This window comes from Sus scrofa, chromosome 2, assembly GCF_054392235.1.
Source record: "Sus scrofa isolate SSC_HxYL_T2T_F1_AM1 chromosome 2, Sscrofa_HxYL_maternal_Yorkshire_Landrace_v2.0, whole genome shotgun sequence".
Taxonomy (NCBI): Eukaryota; Metazoa; Chordata; class Mammalia; order Artiodactyla; family Suidae; genus Sus; species Sus scrofa.
In genome coordinates, this window is record NC_139384.1 from 17,593,216 (window position 1) to 17,615,755 (window position 22,540).

At 41.3% G+C, this 22,540-nt stretch overlaps 3 protein-coding genes across 4 annotated transcripts in view; all 3 read right to left on the bottom strand.

Moving 5' to 3' along the window:
- The window catches only part of LOC100523717 (olfactory receptor 4S1), an 86,433-nt gene that overhangs the window by 10,556 nt on the left and 53,337 nt on the right, over nucleotides 1–22,540 (bottom strand). The gene's annotated exons all lie outside the window — the stretch shown is intronic.
- Nucleotides 3,316–22,540, bottom strand: part of LOC100523167 (olfactory receptor 4X1-like) — a 72,562-nt gene continuing 53,337 nt past the window's right edge. Inside the window, exon 3 of the mRNA XM_085011122.1 lies at nucleotides 3,316–6,286. Coding sequence (XP_084867248.1) covers nucleotides 5,333–6,262 — 930 coding nt within the window. The 5' untranslated portion in view covers nucleotides 6,263–6,286 and the 3' untranslated portion in view covers nucleotides 3,316–5,332. The remainder of the gene's footprint in view (nucleotides 6,287–22,540) is intronic.
- LOC146405253 (olfactory receptor 4X2-like) lies at nucleotides 20,519–21,451 on the bottom strand. The gene has a single exon (XM_085015231.1). The coding sequence runs from the start codon at nucleotides 21,449–21,451 to the stop codon at nucleotides 20,522–20,524; it is 930 nt and encodes a 309-aa protein (XP_084871357.1). The 3' UTR covers nucleotides 20,519–20,521.

Genomic DNA, 22,540 nt, shown 5'->3' on the forward strand with positions numbered 1-22,540 from the left:
TGTGGTTAGCAAATACCTTGAGGTTTCCTAATGAGTCCCCAGGGGCATCCCAATTAGAGGAGGGGCCATAGAGACAGCCATACCCCCTCCTCACGTGAACTTAGTGGTTCAAACTTTAGAGGCCAAGGAAGTCAGGTTTTTAAACTGACCTTGGATTTTTTTTTTTATTTCTTTTTTTTTTTTTTCTTTTTTGGCTGCCCTGCAGCATATGGAGTTCCTGGGCCAGCGATCAGATTCAAGCTGCCGTGGCAACCTATACCTCACCTGGGGCAACACCAGATCCTTAAACCGCTGTGCCAAATTTGCCTCCCAGCGCTCCTGAGAGGCCACCAATCCTGTTGTACCGCAGCAGGAACTCCTGTACTGAATCATTCCAAACTCATTCATCCAACAATATTTATTAAGCAGCTACTATACAGAGGGCACAGTTTTGTGCCATGAATTTGTGAAGGAAAAAAGAAAAAGAAAAAAAGCCGGTGTTAAATATGAATGATCTCTGGTGGGGGGATAAGTTTTTTAAGTAGCAGGGACAGGTTTGAACTATTCTAGCTCCTTGACTACTATCTATATTAACTCGGCATCTGAAAAGTATTTCCACCCCCTATGACTAGGGTAAGACTGATACGGGGCAATATAATATCATGCTTAAGAGCATGGACCAAGGAATCAAGGAATCAAGCAGCCTTGTTTAAAGGCTGACTCTGCCACCTAGTAGTTACATAACTTTGAACAAGTAGCTCAATATCTCTGGGATGCCTTTTGCACATCTGCAGTCTTTACTTTCTCATTTTTCTCATTTTTAAGGAAATCAACATAAAATCAATATAAGTGATAGTTGGAGAATTAACACCACCATCCCCACAAATGGAGCTATAGTTAGAATTTTCAAAAATCAGAAAAAAAACATTGAACCACACATGAATCACCTTAACCTAACTGACATTTATAGAGCACGATACCCTAAAACTGAAGAAAACATTCTTTCAAGCATATGTGGTATATTCACCAAGATAGATCTTACATTGGGCCATGAAACAAGCTCAATAAATGTAAAAAGAATGACATCATTCACAGTAGAATCAAATTAGAAATCAATAACAAGATATCAAGTAATAAAACTCAATTATTCATAAAATTAAAAAATTGTAAATAATCAACTAGTCAAAGAAGAAATCAGTTGAAAAATTACAATACATTTTAACTGAACAGTAATATAAATGGATGTGAAATTTTATGGGATGCAACTAACACAATGCTTAAAGAAATTTTATAGTTTTTATATTAGAAATGAACAAAGTTTTAAAATCTGTAAACTAAGCTTATATCTTAAGAAATGGAAAAAAGAAGAGCAATTTAAACACAATCAAAGTAGAATGAAGGAATAGAAAAGATAACAGAAATTAATTGCAAAGGAAACAAAAAACATGAAAAATCTGGTAAAAGCCAGATGATGGGTCTTTGAAGATATCAATGAAATTAATGAGTCCCTAAATAATCTACTGAAAAAAAGAGAAATCACAATTTTTTTATTTGTGGAAGGAAAAAGATTAGCACTATAGATTCTGCAGAAAATAAAGGATAATAAGAAAATATTATGAACAACCTAAAGTTTTAATACCAATGTCATTCATTGACTTAAAACCATCAAATTCTACAACTTGAGTGAAAAGTATAAATTTCTAGAAATATACAACTTACACAATTGACACAAATCTGAATTTGTTGAAGAAATTGAATTCATAGTTTACAAATATTACACACTGCAAAAAAACTTTAAGCCAAGATGATTCCATTGGTTTCATCAAATACTTAAATAACACCAAACCTACACAAGTTTTCAAAAGGAGAAGACAAAACTTCCCTAGTCATTTATGAGACCAGCATCACCACCCACAAAACCAGACCAAAAAAAATTTTTTTTAAATCACAAACATCACACATGAACAAAGATGCAAAAAATCCTTAATAAAACATATTTCAATCAAATGCAAGCAATGTATACAAAGGATTATATATCATGACCACATGGGGTTTATCCCAGGAATGCAAGATTGTCTTAACATTCCAAAACCAGAGATGTGTTTCAAGAGGGCAACGTAGGAAGATCCTGAACTCACCTCCTTTACTTATTGATGAAAATACTGAATGCCTTTCCATAATACTAAGAACAAGGCAAGGATATATAATCTCACCACTTATACTCAACATTATACTAGAGCTCCTAGCCAATGCAATAAGGCAAGACAAATTTTACCTGATTCTCCTGACATTAACCACATACATAAATGATCCAAGCACAGAACTTCTAGTTCCACACACGTCACACATTGTTCATTATGAAGAAGACTCTGAATGCTATGAGTCTCATGGCACAGTCTGCAATCATAATAGAAAGGCTTGAGAATGCCATCATCCCAAGAGCAAAGGCAGTTTCAGGCTGGGCTGAGTCAACACCACATGTTGAAGAGCATTCACTCTAATTGGAGTTTTCTGAGGCATGCCTTCACTTTCATTGGGGAGGTCCTTGCCCTGACTCTCTGGAGGTGAACTTTAGAAAAAGACTTGAGCTATGCTTTTCCTGCTCAGAATGGAGGGGATTTCCTCAGCAGCAACCCGAGCCACCTTAGAGACAACAGATCCTTAACCCACTGTCCCACAGCAGGAATTCCCATGCTGTACTTTTTTAAAACATTTTTTTTTTCTCTGAAGCGATTCTAGAGGGAAATGCCTGACAGTAAAAAAAAAAAAAAAAAAAAAAAAAAATCAGGCCTCCAATTCAAAATTCAGAGACTTAGATGTATGTTATAGTTTGGTAATCTTTAAAAAGAAGCAAAGGAATATATAGAAAGAACACGGCCTCAGAAATTAGGCAAACCTGGGTTTGGACTCAGGCTTTGTGGTTTTACTACCCCTGTGACCTTGATCAAGTCAATGACCTCCCAAAGATTCAGTCTCTTCATCTCTAAAACAGACATCTCTAACACATACCAATCTCACCAGAGTGCCTTAGGATCAAATGAGATAAAATATATGAAATCTCTTTATTAATTTAAAATATACATACACATAGATGTTCCTTCTTTTTGTATATAAACATTATTCTCAAAAACAATATAAGGAATGATTATTGGTTTGTCTTGAGTTGTACAATATTGAGGTATTATTTAGAGATAAAAATAGTGATATAACAACCACTGTTACTTATAACCTGAAGCACTACTGACTTCAAGAAATTTAACTGACCAAATATTTATTGAGTTTTACAACATGTTGCTTAGAGCAAGATACAAAGATAAATACGATTTAGGCCATATTCTTTTTTTTTTTTTTTTTTTTTTTGGTCTTTTTGCCTTTTCTGGGGCCACTCCTACAGCATATGGAGGTTCCCAGACTAGGGGTCCAATCAGAGCTGTTGCTGCCAGCCTACACCACAACTCACAGCAATGCCGGATCCTTAACCCATTGAGCAAGGCCAGGGATCGAACCTGCAACCTAATGGTTCCTAGTCGGATTCATTAACCGCTGAGCCACGACAGGAACTCCTGGTCATATTCTTAAAAGAGTGACATTCCAATGGAGTGAAATAAACACTGAAATACAGCTAGGAAAGTGCTTAAAGGATTCCCACTGGGTACTGTGGGAGTTCAAAGAAGGAAAAGGACATATCCAGGTAGGATAATCATAGAAGCTTCTTAAAGGTAGCAGCATTTCAGCTGGTCACTGGAGGTTGGTAAGATGTTAACAGGTAGAGATGGGGAATATATTTTAGGTGGCAGGCACTAGGGAATGTTCAGGAAAGAGTGAGCTTTACCCGAGTGTAATGGAAAACAGCGATAGAACATTAAGAGTGGGCCATGCCTTAAGGGTGTTACATGTCACGTAGGAGTTTGTGGTTGATTCAGAAGGCAATGGGGAGTCACCGAAAACTTTTGAGAAGGGGAATGATGAAATCAGAGAAGTGCTTTCAGGTGATTAATCTGGAAACGTGTGAGGAAAAAAAAAAAAAAACCCTGCTGTGAGTGAGGGTCCGTGTTGGGGTTAGAGTTTGTGGGGTACATACTTCTACTAGGACTCAATAAAGGATGATGAAACTATCATAGGGCAAGCAGTGAGGACTCAGGGCAGTTAAATCCATCCACTGTAATCCACAGGCAGCTCCTAAGTGAGACGTAGCAAGGAGTGGGGTGATCATGGATGGGGAGTACCAAGGCACTATGGTTGTATGAGACAGCAGTTATCCAGGTACTTTGTTGGAAAGGCTAAGAATCGTGAGAAGCCAAGAGGATGAAGACAGAGAAAACTTATGGGCCAAACAAATGAAGATATAAGGGGGAAAACACGGGGTGGGGGGAAGCACAGACAGGTGTGAACAGAAGAGAAATTCAGACCTCAAAATGTTAATGACACATGGAAAATAAAACTTGTACTTAAGATATCATTGTCTAGTGCTTTCAAGGCACTTCAAATCTTTTTATGTTTCCATTTGATTCTTTAAAAAACCTGAGTCTAATGACAGCAGGAGCGCCCGTGAATCTCAGTCAAAAGCCCAAACACCCTCTGTTTGGAAGACTACAACCTGCTAGATCAACTTGACCTGCCTAGAACCCATGAGGCAAATCCTCAGAGTATCAGATCAACAGAATTTCTTGGTTTTTTGTTTGTTTGTTTTAGGGCCACACCTGTAGCATATGGAAGATTCCAGGGTCAAATGGAAGCTGCAACTGCTGGCCTACGCCACAGCCACAGCCATGACAACACTGCATCTGAGCCATGGTCTGTGACCTACACCAGAGCTGGTGGCCACACCGGATCCTTAACCCACTGAGTGAGGCCAGGGACTGAACCCGCATTCTCCTGGACACCAGTCAGGTTCTTACCCTGCTGAGCCACAACAGGAACTCCGGGTCAACAGAATTTTTAAGCATTGCCGTGACCACTATTCCCTCTCCACCTTTCACCTCTAAAAATCCAAAGGTCGGGGCTCTTCAAACACAAAGGACCTGTGGACACTGTTTCCTGAGGCAGTTCCTTCTCCTTGTCCACCAACCTTTTCACTATTCCCAGGGAGCCCCTGGTTTTCTGGGAGAGTCCAGAAAAACCAAACCAGCCAATCTGCCTCAAGGTCACTGTCAATTGTGGCAGCACAGCACCAAGACTTCATCCTAGAGACCGCTTCAATCCTGACCAGCCCTGAAAAGATGAGGAAAGAGAAACTTAAAGAAAGAAGGTGTCTCGCCCTAGGCCACCTGGTCACTTAAAGGTAGAGACAGAGTGAGACCCCGGGGCCCCCAATTTTCCATCCCTTCCCCCTCATCCCCCCTGACTGACTCATCTATTTCTCTTCCCGAATCGCTTTCCTCCCCATCAGTCTCCTCATGGCGTTTTTCACTTCCACGTTCCTGAAGGAGTAAATGACAGGGTTTAGGAGAGGCGTGGCCACCGTGTAAAACACGGCCACTATCTTGTCTGCCGGGAGGGTGACACAGGGCCTCATGTAGACAAAGGAACAGGGGATGAAGAACAGGGCCACGACTGCGACGTGAGAGGCGCACGTGGAGAGGGCCTTGCGCCGGCCTTCTGAGGACCGGGTCCTCAGGGAGCGCAGGATGACCCCGTAGGACGCGAGCAGCCCCGCGAAGCTGACCACCGAGATGGAGCCACCATTGGCGATGATGAGCAGGCCGACGAGGAAGGTGTCTGCGCAGGCCAGCTTCAGCACGGGGTGGACGTCACAGAAGTAGTGGTCAAGGACCTTGGGGCCACAGAAGGGCAACTGGAAAATGAGGAAGGTTTGTCCCACAGAGTGCAGCAGGCCCCCACCCCAGGCCGCCCCCACCAGGAGGCCACACACCCGCCGGTGCATGATGACCGTGTAATGCAGCGGCTTGCAGATGGCCACGTAGCGGTCATAGGCCATCACTGTCAGGAGGAAGATCTCGGTGCCACCAAAGAAGTGGAGGAAAAATATCTGTGTGAGGCAGCCCTTGAGGGAGATGACTCTCCTCTCCATGAAAGAGTCAAGGATGAGTTTAGGGGCTGTGACAGAACAGTAACAGAGCTCCACAAAGGACAAGGAGCCAAGGAAGAAATACATGGGGGAGCTGAGCCCTTTGCTGGTCGTGATGGTCACCACGATGAGGCCATTACCCAGCACGATGGCCAGGTACATGATGAGAAACAGCGCAGAAATGAACTTCTGCACATCCTGGTTCTGGGAAAAGCCCAAGAAAATGATCTCAGTCACATTGCTTGTCGTAGCCATGTTTCAAAGCACAGGAGCTCACACCTGAAATCACAGAAATCAAAGACAGCTCCTCAATCATTAGAAACGGCCTTTCCAGGCTGTGAGGACCACTGTCATTCTGCACCCTCTCAAGTCCCCTCTCTGCCTCGGGCTTCTCCAAAACATGCTCTTGTTGAGGCAAATGGACAAAACTGTGGTCAGCAAATGCTTGATGTAATTCCCGAAATAGGGGCTGGGTTTGTAATGATGCTCCCTTGACGTGTTTCCTCTGATTCAGGCAGGTACAATGAATCTTCACAATACAAATAAGAGGAAGTCTGCTGGGGCACAATGGCATCAGTGGCATCTTGGGAGCGCTGGGACCCAGGTTCAAGCCTGGCACAGTGGGTTAAAGATATGGTGTTGCCACAGCTGTGGCTCAGGTCGCAACTATGGCTTGCATCTGACCCCTAGCCTGGGAACTCCATATGCCACAGGGCAGCTAAAAAGAGAAAAAATAGTAATAAGAGGATATACATAAATATTGAAATTCAGAGAGATTTAGTCACCAATTCAAGGTCACACAGCTCAGATTCGAACTGAGGTCTGTATGTTTCCCAATGTAGCTGCTTCTACTACCTAATCTACTCCTGAAGTGTGCCTTGTCTTTGGATGAACAGTAAGAGTTTCTATCAGTCTTGCCACATACCATAATGTAGAATCAATTCTTTGCAGTGACTGCTAGACCGTCTCCATCTCAATAACTCTACAATTATTAAAATTAGCCTGGCTCCCTAACAGGCATAAGAGAGAGGTCAAAAGGAAAAGGGACAGTCACCAAGCCTCAACCACTGTCCTTGGAGGTGGATATGGGAGGAGGAAATGCAAGTCAGTGAGCTCTGAAGACTGACAAAAGGTGATCAGACACAGAAAATCCATAATCGCATTTCTGAAGTTGTCATTCCTCCAGCATGAAATAAGCTTTGCCAGCAAAGCTAAAGGTATTCTGTATTCACACACTTAACAGCCAGCCTGCAGTCCAGGCCAGCCTTTGAGTGTTGACCTGGTGATAGGAACTCAGGATTTGGGGTCACAGGACATGGGTTCAACAGGCGCAGCTGTTTAATAGCTGTGTGATAGGAACAAGTCTATCATTTTCCCCCAGGCCTATAATTTTCCTCTGAAAAACAGAAATAAAAATACCTTTTCTGTGGTGCTCTTTTGAAAACTGAATGAACTCACAAGTTTTTAAACAAATAATAATTGTGTAAGAGTACAATGGACAGGAATATCAGAGTATAATTGATTTATGTTTCTCTCAGCCTTATCAATTCTATTAGTGCACAGTGTGATGGTTGGTCCATTAATGGGCCCCTGAGTCAGAAGGCAGGCCTGACACACAGCTTTGTTTGGTAGATGTGTAGCATCCTGGGGATCTGATTTAAGCATCTTACCACTAGCTTATGGAATAGCAGGCTACGTAAGGACACAGGAATGAGTATGCTAAGTGACGTGCTAAGCCAGGCACAGAAAGAAAAACACTGCATGAGTCCACTTGGATGCTGTCTGTCATTCATAGAGACAGAAAGTAGAATGGTGGTTGCTGGAGGCTGGGGGGAAGGGGATGTGGAGTTAGTGCTTAACAGGTGCAGGCAAGGAGTTTCAGATTGCAACAGTGAAAGGAGTTCTTGGGAGTTCCCATGGCTCAGTGGTTAACAAATCCAACTAGGAAGCATGAGGTTGCGGGTTCTATCCCTGGCTTTGCTCAGTGGCTTAAGGATCCGGTGTTGCCATGACCTGTGGTGTAGGTTGCAGACACAGCTCAGATCCCGCATTGCTGTGGCTCTGGCATAGGCTTGGCAGCTACAGCTCCAATTAGACCTCTAGCCTGGGAACCTCCATATGCCACAGGTGCGGCCCTAGAAAAGACAGAAAGGAGTTCTTGCGGTGGATGGTGGTGATAGTTGCACCATAACAGGTTACATTCTTTGATACATTGAACTGTGCATGTAAAAGTGATTAAAGTGGTACATTTTATATTATTTGTATTCTACCACAATTAGATGATACATACATACATATATGTATACACAGGTGAGAGAGAGAAACTCAAGTGTTTCACATTCCCCCTGCTCCATAACAACCTCTAAGAACAGTGGTTGAAGCTTGGTAGTTTTGTCCTTCCTCTCCCCTATTTAGCTTTTTCCTATGCCTGTTTCTTATCCCTGATTCGTTTCAAAGGTTGCAGAAGAACTGAATTAGTGAAACTCTAGCACTAGCTGTAGAAAGTCCACTCCACGTTCTTGTATGAGGAAAGACAGATGTGACACCCTTGTTATGCAATCCATACAAGGCACTCTTCAGGAGGAAGAGAGAGAGTGGAAACGTCCACACTGCAAATACAGACCTCAGAACAAATATGAGCTGTGTGGCCTAGAGCAAGTGACTTAACCTCTCTGAGCCTCAGTGTCCTTATGCATAAAGTAGGCATAAGACTCTATTCTCATTGTTGTGCCCTTCCCTTACCTCCCTGCAGGCTCCTCAGTGTACCCAGCTGATCCTCCTTCTGCCACATGCCAATTCTTCACACTCAGACTGTTTATGCGGATACACCACATTAACAAACTGAAGAATCAAAACCATATGATCCTCTCAATAGACGCAGAAAAAGCCTTTGACAAAATCCAACACCCATTTCTGAGAAAATCCCTTCAGAAAGTGGGCATAGCAGGAACTTACCTCAAAGGCCATATATGACAAACCCACAGCAAACATCATTCGCAATGGTGAAAAGCTGAAAGAATTCCTGCTGAGATCAGGGACAAGACAAGGATGTCTGCTCTCACCACTACTCTCCAACATAGTTTTGGAAGTCCTAGCCACAGCAATCAGAGAAGTAAAAGAAATAAAAGGAATCCAAATTGGAAAGGAAGAAGTAAAACTATCACTATGTGCAGATGACATGATACTATACCTAGAGAATCCTAAAGACTCTGCCAGAAAACTGTTAGAGCTCATCCACGAATTTGGCAAAGTCACAGGATACAAAATTAACACACAGAAATTGATGGCATTTCTATACACTAACAATGAAAGAACAGAAAGAAAAATTAGGGAAGCAATCCCATTAACCATCGCATCCAAAAGAATAAAATACTAGGAGTAAACCTACCTAAAGAGACAAAAGACCTCTACTCTGAAAACTATAAGACACTGATGAAAGAAATCAAAGATGGCACAAATAGATGGAAAAATATACCAGGCTCATGGATTAGAAGAGTTAATATTATCAAAATGACTATACTACCTAAGGCAATATACAGATTCAATGCAATCCCTATCAAATTACCAAAGACATTTTTCACAGAACTCGAACAAAATAATTTCAAGTTTGTTTGGAAGCACAAAAGACCCAGAATAGCCAAAGACATCCTGAAAAAGAAAAATAGAGCTGGAGGAATCAGGCTCACAAACTTCAGACTATACTACAAAGCAACAATCATCAAAACCATATGGTACTGGCACAAAGACAGACATATAGATCAGTGGAACAGGATAAAAATCCAGAATTCAACCCACGCACCTACAGCCAACTCATCTATGACAAAGAAGGCAAGAATATACAATGGAGAAAGGACAGCTTGATCAATAAGTGGTGCTGGGAAAACTGGACAGACACATGGAAAAGAATGAAATTGGAACACTCCCTAACACCACACACAAAAATAAAGTCCAAATGGATTAAAGACCTAGATATAAGACCAGACACTATCAAACTCCTAGAGGAAAACATAGGCCAAACACTCTCCAACATAAACAACAGCAACATCTCAGATCCACCTCTTAGAGTATTGATAATAAAAACAAAAATAAACAAGTGGGACCTATTTAAACTTAAACCTTTCTGCACAGCAAAGGAAACCCTAAACAACACAAAAAGACAACCCACAGAATGGGAGAAAATCTTTGCAAGTGAATCGACTGACAAGGGATTCATCTCCAAAATGTATAAACACCTTCGGCAGCTCCATACCAAAAAAACAAACAACCCCATCCAAAAATGGGCAGAAGATCGAAACAGACAGTTCTCCAAAGAAGACATATGGATGGCCAAAAAACACATGAAAAGATGTTTCATTATTAGAGAAATGCAAATCCAAAGCACTATGAGGTACCACCTTACACCAGCCAGAATGGCCAGCATCAAGAAGTATACAAACAATAAGTGCTGGAGAGGGTGTGGAGAAAAAGGAACCCTAGTACACCGGTGGTGGGATTGTAAATTGGTGCAACCACTCTGGAAAACAGCATGGAGATTTCTCAGAAAACTAAAAAACAGAACTATCATTTGATCCAGCAATCCCACTCCTGGGCATCCATCCAGAGAAAACCATGACTCGCAAAGACACATGTACTCCGATGTTCGCTGCAGCATTATTTGCAATAGCCAAGACATGGAAACAACCTAAATGTCCATCGACAGAGGAGTGGATCAAGAAGATGTGGTACATATATACACAATGAAATATTACTCAGCCATTAAAAGGAATGAAATATGGGCATTTTTAGCAACATGGATGGACCTAGAAATTATCATGCTAAGTGAAGTGAGCCATACAGTGAGACACGAACATCAAATGCTTTCACTGACACGTGGACCCTGAAAAAAGGACAGACTGAACTTCTTTGCAGAACAGATGCTGACTCACAGACATTGAAAAACTTATGGTCTCTGGAGGAGACAGTTTGGGGGGTTGGGGGATGTGCTTGGGCTGTGGGATGAAAATCCTGTGAAATTGGATTGTTATGATCATTATACAACTACAGATGTGATAAATTCATTTGAGTAATTAAAAAAAAAAGAAAAAGTAGGGAAAAAAAAGAATGTTTATGAGAAGAGCAGGAATCATAGATGGGCATGTTTCAGCCTCATGGCAAAAACGGCTATATTCGAAATAGAGACTTTTTCACGAACAATTAATTTCACAAATCAACTCTGTGAAATTTAGCTTTGAGAGTGCTCCTTGTTTCTGTTATTGCTTCTTAGATTTGGGGTGTCCAGTGAGAGATGTTCTCTCAAAACATTTGCTAGGACCACTTTGGTTTTCACGTTTTAAAAAAATTAGTTGTGTTTTTCTTTCCAGTAGTTAACAGAGCAAGATATACATTTGGTGTCATTCAGTTTTCTCTAAAAAGTTAAAATTTTAAAGTCTCTAGAATGGAAGAAAGAAAAGGAAATTAACATTTATCAAAACTCTGGGTAGAAATGGAAAAAAATACGAGAAAGGATTTCATAAAGAGGTTATCAGGCCCATAAACTATTGACACTTTTCCTGGGGGGTAAGTTTATTTTTTATTTTATTTTAATTTTTGCTTTTTAGGACCGCACCCACAACATATGGAGGTTCCTAGGCAGCTAGCTACAGCAGCCGGCCTACGCCACAGCCACAGCAACACAGGAGCCGAGCCACAACTGCAACCTACACCAGAGTTCACGGCAATGCCAGATCCTTAACCCACTAAGCAGGCCAGGGATCGAACCCACAACTTCATGGTTCCTAGTCAGATTTGTTAACCACTGCACCATGGCAGACACTCCAATTCTGACATTTTAATCAGCAGGGCCAAGGAAGAGACTCTGAAAGGTAAGTGTGTGCTCCTATCAGACAGTAAGTAACTGCACATTTCTCCAGGGTTTGCGGTTAAAAATCCCAAACAAAGATACCATAGAAGCTTAAGATAGACTGGCCCCAATCAACAACTTCTGTTAAACCTTTCTTTCTTCATTTCTTTCTTTCTTCCTTCCTTTCTTTTTTTCTTTCTTTCTTTCTGATCAATCTGATGCGTCCCTACGGTTTCTCATTATACCTTTCCTATCAGAAATCCATATCCTCGGAGTTCTGAAAAATAAGATTGGTCTGAACAGTTTTTCAAGACTATCTGAGAGGCTGTATTCTGGCCTTAAGTCTTCAGTCAGTCCACCAAATAAAACAGAATTATAAAAAAAAATTTAAATTAAAAAATTGGTACTGGCCTTTTCCAGCATCCCTTTTCTCCAACATTTTCCTCCCAAGATATTCTTTCACCAGAGGAGTCAGACGCAGGGCCTCTCCTTACCGAGTAACACACACTGTTATATTTGGAAGGACGCTTGTGGATTCCTCCTCTTACAGAAGAGAGATCTGGACCCAGCATCACACAGCTGGTTGGTGCAGAGCCTGGACTAGAACCAGGCTCCACGGCTTCCTGCCCAATACTTGCTCCCTTGCTCATCTCATCCACTGACTCCTCCCCCTGGTGCTCCCCCAAACCAGGCTTCCAGAAAGAAGGGAGAGCATGAGGGGAGAAAAGAGGCATGTTTCTAACAAAAGGCAAAGCAAAGCTGAAGAGTAAGATCTTTAAAGAGAACAGTAACGACGTGAACAATAATATGAATAATATGGTCTGACCTCATTTTCCCACCTTCCTAAGGTTTAATTTCTGACCAGATAGCCTTGCAGAGCCTGGAGACCCTGCAGAAGAGAGGAGTTTTCAGGTATTGGCCAGATTGAGCTGCCAGGGCAAGAGACTGGAAAAAGAAGATAAGGAAAAAAAGAAAAGAAAAGGAAGATATGCCTTGGTGACCAGAGATCTTAGCTCCAGCACCTATAACCAAAGATTCATTATTCTATAGCCATTTTACATACATCTGTCAGGTCTCCCCCCAAAAAGAGAATACAACCTGTTGAAGGCTGTTACAGTGTCTCTTAAAGCCACTGTTGCACCTCACACAGGCTGGGGAACTCAGCAAAGTTAGTGAGTGTTTGGGATTTGATTCCTGAATCCTCCATCTATTATTACATCTATTTCAAAACCAAGGTATCACTGTTTGTACCTTATAAACACCACCAGAGGATAAAGTATATGTGGGGATATCTAGCATTAAAAAAACAAGCTCTTCTTTATAATTCCAAATTATGTCCCCATAGAGATTAAGTGAATGAGCCTATCTTGAATATTGTTTGTGGCCTTGATTCTTAACTTTATCTTCTGAATCTTTTGCAGGCAAAAAACTGATTCATTTGCATAAAGTCACTCCAGGAAAACAGAAATTTGTTTTATTAACACAGAGACATACAATGAGTATGTTAGTGTGCACTGATAAAAACTTGGAAATCTTGGGCCAAGATTGGTCCTTGGCAAAATTTAGGTTTCTGTGTAGCCTCATCTCCATTCGGGTTTGAAAAATGCCTTCATTTTTTCACCGGAAAAGTCCAGATGTGAAAATGTGTCAGCCAGGCCCCTTGAATTTTTCCAAAAAAAATGTTTTGAAAAGTGTATTAAAAAAAAAAAGCAGGAGTTCCCGTCGTGGCGCAGTGGTTAACGAATCCGACTAGGAACCATGAGGTTGCGGGTTCGGTCCCTGCCCTTGCTCAGTGGGTTAAGGATCCGGCGTTGCCGTGAGCTGTGGTGTAGGTTGCAGACGCGGCTCGGATCCCGCGTTGCTGTGGCTCTGGTGTAGGCCGGTGGCTACAGCTCCGATTCAACCCCTAGCCTGGGAACCTCCATATGCCGCGGGAGCGGCCCAAGAAATAGCAAAAAAGACCAAAAAAAAAAAAAAAAAAAAAAAAAAAAAAAAAAAGCAGTTAGTGAAAACAATCTTTGCAAACATCTCCACACTGATCGTATTACAAGTGGCCCTGGTGAAAGTGACTGTAGCATCTGCTCTGAGCCAAGTCATTGAGTCACTTTCTCATGATGTTACTGATACTGGCAGGAGAGACCCTTAATTAAAGTGATATCTGAAGTCTGCCTCATTAGCCAAAAGAGTCAGCAAATCTGAGACTCTCTGTGTATGGAAGTGCATAGGAGCTAGAGTAAGAAAAATGAAAGGTGCCAACACGTGTGAAAGACTCAGTCTTTGTGTACCATGACTCATGGTTAAGGTTCAGTGACTAAAGTGAGTCAGAATCTGTTCCACACAGAAAGATACCACTTAATACCTACCTTCCTCTATGGACTCACCAGGTACCATCAATGCCACCACCTCCCTGTGCCAACTCCGGCATTAATGACCTTCTCACAAAGTTACAGTGGAAGAGAACAGGATGAGCCAGTCTACCCTAAAACCCACTAAAATGAGGAGTTGGGAAAATATTGGCCAGACTGAAGCTATACGCATTTAAGGTGAATGAGATGGAAAACTGAGATCAGAGAATTGAATTCCCTGAACTTTTCTAGCATCCCCTGTCTGGGGAATTCCTGAGAAGAGCAAAAGTCAACGTACCAATTGCTTCCTTCAGAGGTTAAGGAGCCTCTCTCTAATTAATCCAATTACAATGTCAGCCCTTCTACTTGCCCCCTTATGATTAGCAACCTCTTGTCATGGCCCCTAGAGTTCTCCCTCTGCATTCTCAAGTAAGTGATGGAGGAGAAGCCAACAGCATGTCATCCCTTGGTCCTCACCACACACATCTTCAAGAGGCCCCTGGTGTCCTATTCTAACCTCACCCCTCATTGGACGACTGATGTCGGTGAGCTCCAGGGAGACTTTAACCAAGTGGACCAGGACCACTTCATACACATACGCCACACACATCACCTGAATGACAGATTGTATACGTGGAAGGGCCTTCAAGATCATACTGTCCAATTCATCAACTTTAAACGTGTCAAAGAAGCCAAAGAGGAACAATCACTGTGCAAAGTTATCCTACGCACTGATGGCATGGTTAAACCAAGTCTTTCCTGACTCCTGGTACAGAGGCCTTACAACTACTCATTCTTAAATTCTAAGCATTTTACCATAAGGCATAAACACATGGTTTTTACATGCAAAGGCTTCAGAAAGACTAGAGTGCCTTAATTGTTGGGCATAGTCTCCCAAGTAACAGCATATTATATTTGTGTTGGGCAGTACCGTGTCTTTCAACTTTTCTTTCTGACATCTTACATACAAAGTAACACTCTAGTCTAGAAACTAGTGTTCCCAGGAGTTCCTGTCTGGTACAGGGGAAACAAATCTGACTAGGAACCATGTAGCTGAGGGTTCAATCCCCGGCCTCTCTCAGTGGGTTAAGGATCCAACATTACTGTGAGCTGTGCTGTAAGTCGCAGACATGGCTCAGATCTGGCGCTGCTGTGGCTCTGGTGTAGGCCAGCTGCAAGAGCTCTGATTGGACCCCAGTCTGGGAACACTCGCATGTCATGGGTACAGCCCTAAAAAGACAAAAGAGGAAGGAAGGAAGAAAGGAAGGAAGGAAGGAAGGAAAACTAGTGTTCCCACTTGACAGAGTAGGTAACAGGGGCTCAGAAAGATTATGAGAATATTTCAAACCTATACAAATAATAAATTTCCCTATTGTGCAAAGGTCTAGGTGTCACATCTCCTGTCAGCAGAGAATATGTCACCAGCAGCTGGTGCCCTTGAGGAAGCAAAGAGGCCAGTAAGAAATTGAACTGATTCTCGTTACGCTGATCTGCTCTGCTCTGTGTAGCCATGCTGCTTCTTCAGAGTTTTTATCTTTAGATAAATAAATTACAGAACAATGGTATACATGTAACTTTTTCTCATAAACTTCCTCAAATGCTGCAAGAACTCAAACTCTATTTTTAAAGCCCCAGGAATTCTCACTAAAGAAGCCTACGTTAAATCCTTCTGTATGTACATCAAGACCTACCCCCATAATTTGTTTCAAACTAAATGACATTGGCTACTGTCATAAATTGAGCCTTTCTCAACTTTCTTACTAAAATATCTCTGGAAAAGAAAAAGTGTAACAAAAACAGAGCATCATTAACAGCTGGTCTACATCCAGAACCTGGGAAGGACTTCTAGGAGTAACAAGGCAGGTGGAATGGAATGAAGAGATACAAACGATGGCCATGCATGCAATTCTGTTGGCCTAAAAATGTAGGAAGAGAGCAGTTTCTTTCTGGGTCACCTCACCCCTTTCTGTCTCAGACTCACACACATGTGCATATGCACACATAGACACACACATGCACACACACCATTTTCATAGAAATAATTAATATTGGTGTTATTTAATCTTTCTAGCTTTACTGAAGTATTCTTAACAAGTAAAAATTGTACCTAGTTAAGGTAAACAATGTGATGATCTGATATACATATACACTGTGAAATTTTACTACCATCAAGGTAACTAAACAAACCTGGAGTGGAGGACTACAATGAAAGAAAAGAATAATTCAAGGAGGAGAAAGAGAGGATGACAGATGAAACAATACTAGCAGAATGTTAATCGCTGAAACTAGATGAAGTTTTCATGGGGATTCATTATAATAATCTCTAATTTTGTATAAGTTTAAAAATTTCTCTAGGGATAGGTTAAAACACAAACAGCAAAAAATAATATCCAATCATGGAATAAAGGGGAACGACTAATGTAGCAGTTCAGGCAAATGGGTAGAAGTAGATTGGACTTGGGCAGTAGTTGGGATGGGAAGATTGGATGGATTCTGAATACACGTTGGAGATAAAGTAGACAGGGTTTGCTAGTGGATTAATTTGAGGTGAGGAAAAATGGTACCCAGATGTTTGGTGTGAGTAAACTGGGAGAATGGTAATATTGTTCTGAATTGATAAATGCAGAGAGAGGAATAGGTTGGAGTCAAAGTCAATAATTTTGTTTTGATCATATGAGGTTTAAGATGACTACCTACATCCTAGGGGAAATTTTAAGTAGACTGTTGGCTATTCCAATCTACTTCCAGGATTATACAAGAGCTAGAAATTTCAAAGACAGGGCATAGCCAGTATTTATCATCATGAAAACAGATAAAATTGTATAGGGATAGAGTGGAGACAGAAAAGAAAGGAATTCCAGGACTGAACTTGGGAAGCACCAATATTCAGAGTTCAAGAAGCAGCAAAAGAGTTAGCAAAAGAGTCTGAGAATAAAAGTCCAGGAAAGAGCACACCCCAGAAACCAAGAAAAGAAATTTCAAAATGGAAAAAGTGATCAGTGACATCAACGGCTGCTTAGAAGTCAAATAAGAGAAGGATTCAAAAAAAGACCACTGTTCTTGGTAGCATGAGGTCAATTTGGGATATAAGGAACTGGAAGAAACGGCTTTGAATAGAAGCAGGAGAATGAAAGATTCCTTGTGTAATTGCTGCCACAATTAAACTAATTAACATATCCATCACTTCACATAGTTACCATTTTGGTGTGCATGTGGGGAGGACACTTAAGATCTACTCTCTTAACAAATTTTAAGTATACAGTACATTATTATTAACTACAGTTTTTGCTGTACATTAGATCTCTTGAACTTCATCTTTAACTGAAAGATTTGTCTTGTAACTTCTAACACCTAAAATGCCACATTATACACCTTAAAAATATACATTCTCGGAATTCCCATCATGGCTCAGTGGAAATGAATCTGACTAGAATCTATGAGGACGCAGATTTGCTCCCTGGCCTGTCTCAGCAAGTTAAGGATCTGACATTGCCATGAGCTGTGGTGTAGGTGGCAGACATGGCTCGGATCCTGCGTTGCTGTGGCTGTGGTGTAGGCCAGCAGATACAGCTCCTATTAGACTCCTATATATACATTTTCTAATTTGTCAATCTCACTTCAATAAAACTAGGAAAAAAACCTTATTTGTAAGAAAGGAAATATACTATGCCATAGGATACAGCTATAATAGTTACACAGCCATAGCAATTTAAAAATTAAGTTGTGGAAGTAAAATAGATGAATGTGTGTGTCTTCATCCATAATGGAAAACATGCAGAGCACAAAAGTTAAAATTAAGGGGGAAAAAAAGAAAAAGAAGAATTGAATAGATAACTTTCATCAGAATTGATCAAGCAGAAGAAACTTTGAAATGACTCAGTCAGAAAAGAACATTCAAAAAAAGAAAAAGTGAAGAATATGCCAATTATATCTCAATAAAACTGAAAGGAAAAATAAAATATTATGGTGCTTGTAAAATTTTTTTAAAAAAGTAAAGAAACCCTATTTGAACAATAGGACATCATTAAAGAATATATATAACTAAATCACTGTTCTGTACAACTGAAATTAACACAGCATTATCAATCAACTACACTTCAATTTAAAATAAGTAAAAAATTTTAATGAAGAAATGATTTGTGAATTAATGGAATCACAGGAGAAGCGACAGAGAAGGAGGCAGAAAGGTTATTTAAAGAAATAACAATCAAGTTCCTGCTGTGGCTCAGCAGGTTAAGAACCCAACTAGTATCCATGAGGATGTGTGTTTGATCCCTGCCCTCATTCAGTGGGTTAAGGACCCAGCATTGCTGCAAGCTGTGGCTTAAGCTTGGATCTGGTGTTGCTGCAGCTCTGATTCAACCCCTAGCCTGGGAACTTCAATACGCCATGGGTGCTGCCCTAAAAAGACCAAAATAAGAAAGAAAAAGAAATTAAGACTTAATTTCCCCAATCTGGAGAGATATTTGGATACTTCAGTTAATAAAGCTAATAAGTCACCAAAATTTCAATGCAAAACAATCTTCTCCAAGACCATAGTAAAACAACTTTTTAAAAACAAAGACAGAACATTTTAAAAGCAGCGAGAGAAAAAATATTTCTCTCATTCAAGGGATCTTCACAAAGGCTATCAGCAGATTTCTCAGCAGACTTTCGAGGTCAGGAGAGAGTGGGGTGACCCAGGCACACCTCATTTTATTGTGCTTCACTTTTTTGGACACCACCTACACAAAATGGCATATTAATCAGCCATGAGAAAAAAGGAAATTGTACCTTTGCAACTTCATGAATAGTCTTTGAGGGCATTATGCCGAATGAAATAAGTCAGAAAGAGAGAGACAATAACTGTATGACCTCACTGGACACTTTAAATTTACACAAATGTTATATGTCAATTATATCTCAAATACTTAGAAAATAAACACACAGGTTTTTTTTAATTTTTTAAAACTGTACAACACTGCTAAAGAACACAAAAGAAAATAGCAAATGGAAAAATGAACATGGTTTTGGACAGAAAGACCCACATTAAAGTAATGATTCTTGCCAGTTGCATCATTTGCAAAGATTTTCTCCCATTCTATGGGTTGTCTTTTGGTTTGTTTTTTTTTTTTAATGGTTTTCTCTGTTGTACAAAATCTTTTGAGTTTAATTAGGTACCAATGGTTCATTTTCATCTTTACTGTCATTATTCTAGGAGATGGATAAAACAAGACGTTGCTGTGATTTATGTCAAAGAGGGCTCTGCCTATGTTTCCCTCTAGGAATTTTATCTTATCTGCCTTTACATTTAGGTCTTTATCCATTTTGAGTTTATTTTTGTGCATGGTGTTAGAAAATGTTCTAATTTCATTCTTTTACATGTAGCTATCCAGTTTCCCCAGCACCACTTACTGAAGAGACTCTTTCCTCCACCCGTATATTCTTGCCTCTTTCGTCATAGATTCGTTAACCAAGGGTGCTTGGGGTTATTTCTGGCCTTTCTATCCTAGTCCATTCCAATGACTTTCGTTTAGCACAGGATCCAATCCAGGATCACAGGTTGCATTCGGTTATCATCTAACTGCAATGCGGGAAAATTGCTCAATTCTTTTCTCCTGTACATCAGAAGAAGACAGGCCAGTAATTTTGCAAAATTTTGCTTGATTGAGGTTTGCCTGACATTTTGTGATGATTAAACTCAGATTATGTGTTTTGGTGGGAACACCACAGTCACGATACTGAGCCTCTTCTGTCTCAATACCAATGATTAACTTTGAGTTAATTAAGGGACTACCTTCCAGGTTTCTCCACCAGAGAATTATGTTTTTAAGGTTCGCAGTTAATAACTATGTTGTGGGGAAATACCTGGAGACGACGTAAAATCTTATTTCTCACCAAGAAAATGTTCAGTGATGATCAATTCTCTCAGGACTGCTTTCACAAGGCAGATTAATTATTATAACTTTTCTAAGAATTGGTTTACTACTATGCAGCAAAAGCTGCAATACCTTTTAAAACAGTCCATTAACTATAATAGGTGAGATTTTTTTAAAAAATCAAAATATAGTAAAAGATTTCTATTCAAAATACTTAGCACATTGAAGTTTTTGGTAGTAATGACCTAAAACAAATCTAAACATCTAACAGAAAAAACGGCCAGTTAATAATAGTACATCCATAAGAGGATCTATTTTATAAGTGATCACAATAAAGTTGTTAAAAGTTGGGAAGCTATTAGAATAATTCTAGAACAAACAAGTCCTGGCATCTGTCTTTCGTCCCACTCTGTCTCCTCAGTTTGGACTCAACATCATTCTAAACCCCAGGATCAACACCAAGACTCAGACTCTATTTCTCCTCTAGTTTCACTGTCCTGATCCACAGCCTCTTCACGGCTTTCTTCATCTCGGCATTTCTCAAGGAGTAGATGACAGGGTTCAGGAGTGGGGTGATCACTGTGTAGAACACAGCTACCACCTTGTCCACAGGCAGGATGGTGGAAGGCCTCAGATAGATGAAGAGGCAGGGCCCAAAGAACAGGGTAACCACGGCGATGTGGGACCCACAGGTGGAGAGGGCCTTGCGCCGCCCCTCAGAGCTTTGAGTCCTCAGATGGAGCAAGATGACCGCGTAGGAGACCAAAAGGACCAGGAAGCTGACCACAGACAGGGTCCCCCCATTGGCAACCATCAGCAGACCAATCAGGAAAGTGTCAGAGCAGGCAAGCTTGAGCAGGGGAAGCACATCACAGAAGTAGTGATCAATCACATTGGGGCCACAGAAGGACAGGCGGAAAATGAGGAGGATTTGGGCCGAGGAATGCACAAAGCCCCCTGCCCCTGCTACTCCCACCAGGAAGGCACACACCTGCCCGTTCATGATGGTGGCATAGTTGAGGGGCTTACAGATGGCCACGTAGCGGTCATAGGCCATCACAGTGAGCAGGAAAATCTCAGTGCCACCAAAGAAGTGGATGAAGAAAAGCTGTGACATGCAGCCCCACAGAGATATAGCTTTCCTTTCAGCCAGCAAATCTGAGATGAGTTTGGGGGCTGTGGTAGAGGAGTAGCAGATCTCCACAAAGGACAGGGAGCTGAGGAAGAAGTACATGGGGGAGCCGAGGCTTCTGCTGGTCATGACGGTGAGCACAATGATGAAATTCCCCAGCACAATGGCTGTGTACAAGAGCAGAAATATCACAAAGCAGATTTTCTGCACCTTCGGATCGGGAGAAAGTCCCAGAAAAATAAATTCTGTCACATTGTGTGTGTTAGCCATGATGTCACCACAAGGATGTGTGATCTAAAATGCTACAAAAGACTCCTTTGGTAACCACAGGAATTACATATAATAATCCCCTCCCTATCTGATTCAAACTCTGCAACTTTGGAGTCTTCTCAGAAATAGGAAATCCAGAGTTCCCGTCATGGAACAGCGGAAACGAAACCAAATAGGGGCCATGACGTTTCAGGTTCAATCCCTGGCCTCAATCAGTGGATTAAGGATCCAGCTTTGCCGTGGGCTGTGGTGTAGGTTGCAGACACGACTGGGATCAGCCGCTGCTGTGGCTCTGGTATAGGCTGGCAGCAACACCTCCAATTAGACCCCTAGCCTGGGAACCTCCATGTGTCGCGGGTGCGGCCCTAAAAGGACAAAAGACAAAGAAAAAGAGAGAAAGGAATAGGAAATCCATCTCTGCAATCCATCGACCCTCACTTGCAGTGGCCCTCTTCACTTAGGACACTTTGAAAATACAGCACCTTACACACTGAATCAGAACTGTTCTATGTGACCATCTGCCCCACAAAACTGTGAACTTTCTCGAGCAGAGATTCTATCTTGCTACCACTCTGTCTCCCGTGCTCCAAAAGTACCCATTCAGTGAATGTACACAGAACCGAAGAACAGCAGATATAGATCTTCTTAGCACATTATTTAGACACTGCAGGTACTCACTAAAGATCAAAAGAACAAAGGTCCCCAAGGACAAAGACCACACCATCTCCACCCCTGCATCCCATACCTACCACTGCCCTTGCCTGAGGCAAAGACCAGACCCATGTGAGAGCACTCTGAGAAATACCATGGGCTTCCTGGAAGCATTCCTTTTATTTTCAAAGTGAAAGTGTAATCATCAGATGCAAAACACACGCATACACAAAACAAAACCCACCCCAGCGATTCTTTGGCTTTGCTATTTCACCACAGGTCCCTTTTCTGCTCTGACCACAGAAAGACAAATAATGCCCTGAGAACATCCCTCATCTTGTGCAAGTTTCCCAGGTATTCCACCGGAAATGATTAAAGCCAAGCCATCAACCAGAGCTCCTACATCTCAGGACTTTCCACATGGAGGATCTGCTCCCC

Bases quoted from the DNA above. Each gene is read 5' to 3' on its own strand.
- LOC146405253 (XM_085015231.1), bottom strand. From the start codon at position 21,451: ATGGCTAACACACACAATGTGACAGAATTTATTTTTCTGGGACTTTCT.